The 8,270-nt window shown below is 34.0% G+C and overlaps 2 protein-coding genes across 2 annotated transcripts; one reads left to right on the forward strand and one right to left on the reverse strand.

Annotated features, from left to right (window-relative positions):
* Positions 1-1,566: 1,566 nt before the first annotated feature.
* LOC118036000 (14 kDa proline-rich protein DC2.15) lies at positions 1,567-2,247 on the reverse strand. Its single transcript, XM_035041684.2, has one exon. It carries the CDS (start codon positions 2,161-2,163, stop codon positions 1,768-1,770), a length of 396 nt encoding a protein of 131 aa, XP_034897575.1. The 5' UTR covers positions 2,164-2,247; the 3' UTR covers positions 1,567-1,767.
* A 3,314-nt stretch (positions 2,248-5,561) lies between these two features.
* On the forward strand, positions 5,562-6,387 carry LOC118036001 (14 kDa proline-rich protein DC2.15). Its single transcript, XM_035041685.2, has one exon. It carries the CDS (start codon positions 5,673-5,675, stop codon positions 6,093-6,095), a length of 423 nt encoding a protein of 140 aa, XP_034897576.1. The 5' UTR covers positions 5,562-5,672; the 3' UTR covers positions 6,096-6,387.
* Positions 6,388-8,270: the final 1,883 nt, after the last annotated feature.

Here is an 8,270-nt window from a genome sequence, read left to right on the forward strand (position 1 = left end):
AAGACGTTTCCTCTTTATTCTCTATAAAATTAGATTTTCTACCACTATTTTTATTCAAATTATTTTGATATTCAAATATCTATGACATTGAAAATCATTCAACATTTGATTTGTCTATTAACTTTGGCATATAAAATGTTGAATGATAATAATCATATCATTTTTCTTATTTTTAAGAATTAGAAGACTATTTATTTTTATATTTATGATGTGATGAAAATCTACCATTATTGCTGTTTGTGTTCCTTCCTCTTCATCTTACACCTATTTATGAGGTAGAAAAATTATTATTAGATGAAACTTGTAAAACTTGCTCATCCTTGTCTTGTCTATTCAATTTTTGCTCATTAATTAGCAATGAACTTTGCAATTAATCAATATCCTTACCTTCCTCTATTGAACACACAATAACATTCAATTTTGGCATCAATGATTGAGGGATTTTCTCAATAAAAGTGATATCCTCCATTTTATCACCATGGATTTACATCTTGTTAACAATTGCCATTGTTCATGAAAAATAGTCTATGACTGACTTTTCTATATTCATCCTAAGCAATTCAAATTCTATTCAAAGTACTTGAAATTGTTTTATTTTTGCTCTAGTTGTTACATGGTGTTTCTTTCTCATTAAATCCCAAATATACTTGGAGATTCCCTTACAAAGAATGGTTTCCAAGATTGATGAGTAAATTAATTAGAAAAAATAATTATTTAACTTAAATTCTTTTAATTGTTGTGCTTCCATCTCTATTTTATACGTATCTGTTATTGTTGATTTGGATAGTAGTTCAATTATTTCTTGAAAAACAATTTGCTAATACTCTTTTAATCATAATTTTTTTTTCATTAACATATACTTCAATAATCATAACAACCATCAAAGAATGGAATGGCCGGTTGAACAAAATTACCGAAAGCCTTATAAGTTATAACATGCCACACGGGTATAATTGAAATAGATGAAGTCTAGGTAGATTGTTTGAAACTACAAACGAGGAGCTTGCGTAGTTGGTAAAATTTCTCAAGTGATTTGGCCTCAAAATGCTGCTTATAACCAAAGAAAAGGAACTAACAAGTTCTGTACGATTGCCTTTCACACACACACGCACAAATGGGCGTAACACTTGCAATGTAATAACTTCAACTCCGGCGCATATATAGATTCTTTTTTCTTTATAAAAAATGTGAATTGCATTATGGATTAAATTAATCAAATTTACATGGCAGGTTGCCTGTAAACAGTACAGAGACTAATAATTAGTCCAAGGTTTATAAACAATGAGAAAAAAGATTTAAGTTTATACAGTAAAAGAATGCTAAAAACTCAAATACAAAGAACACATTGTCATAGACTTAAACCTATCAGATTAGATATGTACAGAGAAGAATATAAAAATCAATTGATGAATACAAAAACATTAATGTTATAAGCAATTTTTGAGACCTCGTCCAATAAATTGAGTTATTTGATTAAAATGGTTTTGTGGTGTAATTTTTATGCTGTAATTGCATTATATTGTATAGTTAACTAAAATGAAACTAATCATTGATCATCTCATCCAATTGGAAAAATAAGAAGTTGAATTTATCCTCCGCATGCACGTACGAGGGCCATTCTAATTACAATGAGAAAATGATTCCAATGAAAGATCATCGAACAGTAATTGTCACACAACGAAAACACAAAAAACTAAGAAATAATTCCTGCAATAGGAGCACACGCTGCTTCAGAAGCAAGGAAAGGCAAGGCAATACAGTGCATGATTAGGCACAAATGAAGTCAGAGGGTAGCTTCTTCCCGCATGTGTTGATAAGCAAGCTTAAGGAGATTGGGATATCAATGTTGATGCCGAGAATGTTAGCTTTGATGGCAGTGCAGAGGCAAACGGCTGCTTCAAGATCAACAAGTCCTTGAAGCACCGTGCAACAAGGTGTGTCTGGTGGGCTCCCCACAACCCCGCCAATAGCACCATTAAGCAACTTGGCACAGACACCCAGCTTTAGGGCATCTCTAGGGCAGTTATTTCTTGAAATAATAGGGTTTGGATTGGGGTTTGGGACAGGCTTAGGCTGAACACAAGTGTTGCACCCACTTGCCAGGGCAATGAAGAGAAGGTTGAGAAAGAGGAAGAGAACAGCCGGTGAACTCTTGGAACCCATCTCCTCGGACTTCACTGTCTGGAAAGTAGAGACGAAATGCCGTAGGAGTAGTAATTTGCTTGTAGTATTGTGGAAGTAACAATGTGCATGAGCGTTTTATAGAGTGGAATGGAGTCTTTGGAATGCGTTGCTACAACTGATAAGACAACACACCACGCATAAAACAAAATGTCGACAACCAGAGAGGAGACCATGTGAATTTAGCTGGCAACGTAAGAGATTCTAAGATAAATACAGGTTGGTTTCTGCCATAATTAGTTTTTTAGGTATTTGTTTTTTCATTCTCCGGATCACAAGATTGATTAGTGGCTTGCTTAGGCACCCCGTGAACATGATCCTGCGGCCTCGTGCTAGGGTTTGCGACTCAACAGGTAGATCGTTTTAATTGCACAGAAAACTGGATTTTCCATTTTTATAAATGGGCCAGAGAGATACAAAAGATGCAGTTTAGAAGCCCGCACAGAGAGGGTCAGGAGAGCACATGAAGCCGAGAACCAGAGCACTGGCATCTGACCCAAGAAAAGACTAGAAGGCTCTGACAATTAGACCCAGTATATGTGGGTCCATGACGATAGAAAAAATGGCTAGAAAACAACACGAGCCCGCAATCACTGAGGAGAGTGGCTCAGGAAGAAAATTCAATTTTAATAGCTACTTACTAAAGTTTCTCTTCCTTCTCTTATCCCATCTCACTTCTTATGAAATATTGATAAATAAAATATCTCGAAAAACACAAAACCAATATAGAAAGGCAATCGTGGGTTGAGTGAGGGGTTGGATCTTGGATTTAGATATTTAATTTCCTAGCATAGCATTAGCCTACTAGACTCTAAAATTTCTACATGTCCATCATGACCCAATCTTTTTTATAACAATAAAAATAAAAATAAAAATAAAAATAAATTTATTGGATTTGAGATCAAATTAAATTTAAAAACTTAGTTCAAATATATTTAATGAATCTTACTTTAGTGTCCCTCTAGTTAAGGCCACAATTTGTTTTTTTTTTTTTAAAAAAACAAGTATATAATACAAAAGACAAAAGAGAAGAAAAATATAGAATAAAAAACAATACGAATACTTGGAAATTCATTCAAAGAAATTCAAGTCTATCAAAAAAGTATAGGAACAAAATCTTTTTCTTCATCAAATTAAATTAATTTAAGATCTTATATGATTGAAGTTTTTGGGCTAATGTGAATACTTCATCTTCATCGAATCAAGCCAAGTCATAATTATACATCACATGAATAAATATTTCAAACTCGTGTGAATACTCTTTATTTTTATAAAATCAAGTTAATATATCGTATACTTAGAGCTTTTTAACTCTTATGAATATTTTTTCATCCAAAATAAAATTCAAATTTAATTGTCAAAGCACACTCAAAAGAATTTTTATTTTTTCTTGTAATCAAAGTCATTATTGTAATTTTGATATGAATCTTAGTATATGAAATTCTACGTGTATAGTTACCATAATCAAAGGAAAGGTAATTGTTGGGTCAAACAATATTTTTTAATTGAAGAGATTCAATTAAGTCAAAAATTGCTACGTGCATGTTTCACAAAGGATTCTCTAATCAATTATATCCAGGCTATCTAAGACCAAGCAAGAGATCAGACAAAGAAAGAGATCCAATGCAATGACTTTCAAAGCAGTAACCTTTCAAGCTTCTCTACTAGCGAAACATTGAAAAATGAAATCATTGGAAAATTCTTCTTGTTTTTTCTTTTTCAAATTTCTGATCAGAGTTATAACGTACCCACGATGTTGTAGATCTTCAATCAAGTAACAAATATCGTTTTGTTTTGTATTTAGTCTTCTGCCCTTGCCCTTGTCAGGAATCTATCGAAGAAGTTAGAGACGTCGTCTTACGGATCACGCCCTAATTTTCTGTTGGCTAGTGAGTTCACATACATAATATTGACAAATGGCCGTCGACCTGCGCGCTAACAGAGGAAATGCACAGATATAAATCCGTAGTATTCTCGTTTTAGCTTCGAATTTCCAAATGGACATCATTAACGCGTAAGCATTCATCTTCACTAGACAATGATGAAACCAATTAGAATCATATACCGATCTGTGATTAGTGATTAAACCAATAATTAAAATAAGATCATGGATCGGTTGCAAGATTGGATCGATGCTGACTTGGTTAAGAAATCGCAATCAAATTAACACAGGCTAGTGGATCTAAAGCTAAAACTGGCTCCACAGGGTATGAATGGTGGGAAGATTAAGAAATCGTAAAAATGGCTGAAGTTGATATTTTCTTCGGCTGTAGCAGACATAATTTCATCAAAATCCGCAGTGGACCCCAGATGGTAGGTTTTAGGGTTGCCCGTGACACTCCATCCAGCAAGCAACTTCCACATGAATCAAATAAGCCAAGATGGAAGTGTGTTTCCTTACTACACAATTTATATAAATCGACAAGATCCAAGTTTTATTTTCATAAATAGTACATTTGGAACACTAATTAAAAGGGAAAAAACCCATAGAAAAATCCAGCTGTGATTGAAATTATGGCTATCCATTATTTGGCGTGTTTAACAAAAACCACTAAAAACAATGTTCTTGAGGTGCTAGGTTTATCTCTGCAAATTTATGCATGGGTTGATTGCAATGGATCTCCTGATACGGATCAGTGGCGGTACTTTCACGGTGAAAGAGGAGTTGTGATTAGCATTGTCAGTGTCATTTTAGTTTCCTTGCATGCTTATTTTATTTTTCTCAAGTCTGCTCTTCACCCTGTGAGCTCTGTTTGAAAAACGGTAAGGGATTAGATTACAAAGTCAATCGTGAAGAAGGGGCGTTTTGAAGGGTGACCATTGGGGAAAGCTTAATATCATGAAAACCGATTTGTCCTTGGCAGCGGACAGCGTAGGATCTGGCCTAATATAGAAGGGAGGTTACGTAAGAGATATGCAACACCCTTCATGATGAGAACGAAAGTAGAAAAGAATAGCAGTCTTTGAAAAAGGAAGTGAAAATGAATAATTTTCTTTTTAAGAAAATCCACCCTCCACCAACTCTGATATGGGACATATGGCGACTCAACTTTGTTCCATCACGAGACACTCAAACAAGCAGAACATCTTTATTCTGTGGATGCACATGATTAATGAAACCAGAATGAAAACGAGATATTGGCTAACTAGATAGATCCATGGTAATAACGCTAGGGCCGAGGAACATGGCAATTTGCAAATCCCTTGCTATACAACACAAGCATCCAAGAGTTTGCCTAAAATTCTGCCTGTCTGCTGCCAGCTAATTAAATTCCCAGGATCACACATGGGTGCATGGGCTTCTTCCATTTCTCTTGTTATTTTGTCTCAACATCAAATTAACGGACTGGACCTCCTTGACCTCTATAAAAACCTACTCCTCGTTGCACATCCCTTCATCACTACAAGTGCTCTCTTCTATAGCTTCTATTAGCAAGCTAGAAGGCACTGTAACTAGTAATCTCAAAGAAAGCCATTAGCGTTTGAGAGAAATGGCTCCCAAAAGAACCACATCTCTTGCTCTCTTTCTTGCATTCAACCTTCTCTTCTTTTCCCTAGCCACTGCTTGCGGAGGTGGTTGCCCCTCTCCTAATCCTAAACCAAAGCGCCCAAACCCGAACCCGAACCCCAACCCAACACCAAACCCTTCCAGTGGAAAGTGCCCTAAGGATGCACTTAAATTAGGTGTGTGCGCTGACTTGCTGGGTTCATTACTTAACGTCACCATTGGCTCACCCCCAGTAAAACCTTGCTGCAGTGTCATTCAAGGCCTTCTTGATCTCGAGGCTACTGTTTGTCTTTGCACTGCCATCAAAGCTAACATCTTGGGCATCAACCTTAACATTCCACTTTCCCTAAGCTTGCTTGTCAACGTCTGTGGAAAGAAGGTTCCCAAAGACTTCCAATGCCCTTAAATATATTTATATCTTTCCATCATGGTTTTATTACAGTGTCATTTTCCATGTTCTGAAGTATGATTTTCTATTAAGAATATTTGTGTGATGTAAGGAAAACAGCTGCTGGTTTTCGCTTGTTACGTGCTTTTCTCTTTTATTCAGTTTCCACGAATAAGTTTAGTTTTCCTTGATGATTTCCAATGTATTAATTTTTATACCAAATGAATGTTTCTGTTAGTAGTTGATGGTCGTGATTGAAATGAAATGTTGTCCAATCTTCTGTTCAAATAAACCTTTTAATTTTTGTCTATTTCTGTTTGAAATCTTTGGGTGGTAAAGTCATGTCCCATGTCTACAATTTGCAATAAATTATGTATGCTTGCACTGGATGGTTCAAAAGATTTATCTCATGCATTTATTCTAGCAGCCTTTTGATGTCATCAATTGGTTTGAAATTTAGGATTTTTGACGCGTTCGTTGAAGCTATTTAAGGCTTTTATATTTACCATATTAAAATTTATAGTTAAGTTTGGGTTCCATTAAAAATACTTAAATCTCTTGATTGGTAATCCATTCCTAATTTTTTATATTATCAAGTATTTTTATAATTATTAGATCTGGGATAATTTATACAAGAAAAGAAGAAGAAGAAATTATCATTTAATTTAATTAATAATATTTTCAAACAACCATGGTTAACTTAAAAATCCTGTTTGATTTGAAACTTACTCATTCTTGTTATTATCTTGTGTTTAACTATTTAATTTTAATTGAAAATAGAGTGAAGATGGTATTGTTTGATCATCAAGGTTCATATTATTTTAAGAAACCATCTTAATTCTAAAATTTAAATTTTAGATGAAGTTCTAAGAATAATTTTATATTATTTTTTGATAATAATATTAGAAAATGTTAAAGAGATTTACTTAATGTACCGAAGAAATTTATTTTATCAATTTATAATTGCAATACTTATAAATAATTAAGTATAATTCTCTCTATAAAAATACCTTGTTATCTTAGTAAAAAACAAAGGTATAACTAATCTGGTAAAAATATGTCTTTGAAATTATTAGGAATTAATAAGTAAAGCATCATAAAATTTATTTTATTATTTTAGAAGTTACATATAAACAACAATTTAAAGTAATCATAGAAATACCCTTCTACCAATGGAGCGCTTCTTTTCCAAAAAGAAATGCGATCTTTAATTCAAGATTTACACATGTCATCTCTTATCAACCAAAGAAGAAGAAGAAGAAGACAGCAAATATGAACGAGCCAGTTTAATTAGCCAAGTCGAAAAATATTGGTGATCATGCCATTAATTTCCTTCGCTTGCAATTCATATTATTTTTTGACATTATTTTTACATCGATCTAAGCAAAATTCCATAACAGTACTTGTACAATTTTCTGTCAAATGAAAGCTGGTGCAGTTCCAAAACGGACAATTAATTTCCCAAAATCGTTCGGTCCAATGCATTATATATATATATATATATATATGAAAGTTTTGGGGTTTTTATTTTCTTGGTGTAAATGGACTTTTCACTGGATTGTGCCACGAAAATATATTCAGAAGAAAAATAAGACTAATTCAAAGCCAGGACAATAATCGAGCTTGGATCGCACTAAGTGGAGACAACAAGCATGTCTTTATTTTCCAGAACTGTTGCTAATTATTCCTTGGAGCACTTCTAGTGATAGAAGTAGCTGTTAAAAGACAGCACTGCTCTCTTTAATTACTTCATTAATTGATCAAGAGCACCAACGCATTCCATAAAGTCGATTGCAACTTCAGCCCGTGACTGGGAACTTTGCTTAAGGTAAACGCGTTTCATGATCACATGCAAAAAGAAAAACAGTAAACATTCCCTTCCGTTTCACTTCCCCGCTGCTCGAAAAGGCAAAGATTCCATGTTTTGTTCGATTCAAACTTACCAAAACGCTTAGTTTTCAAGAAGTTAATGATGATATCTGGCCGTCCTAAACGTGTTGAATATACATACTTGTTTCTGTATGTTTTTGAGACCTAATGATGCGAAAACGACATGTCATTTGACCTCCTATCAAATGTTTGTTTGTTAGTTATAGAATAAACCCATTTAAGAAATCAATAAATTTTGCGTCCTTGATGAGTATTAAGTACACAAGTTTCAATCCCGTGAACAATCCCTTGTGCTTTCCAGCT

The sequence above is a fragment of the Populus alba genome, chromosome 1, assembly GCF_005239225.2.
Source record: "Populus alba chromosome 1, ASM523922v2, whole genome shotgun sequence".
NCBI lineage: Eukaryota > Viridiplantae > Streptophyta > Magnoliopsida > Malpighiales > Salicaceae > Populus > Populus alba.

What these genes read in the sequence shown, in the direction of transcription:
- LOC118036000 (XM_035041684.2), bottom strand. Translation starts at nt 2,163, where the DNA reads ATGGGTTCCAAGAGTTCACCGGCTGTTCTCTTCCTCTTTCTCAACCTT.
- LOC118036001 (XM_035041685.2), top strand. Translation starts at nt 5,673, where the DNA reads ATGGCTCCCAAAAGAACCACATCTCTTGCTCTCTTTCTTGCATTCAAC.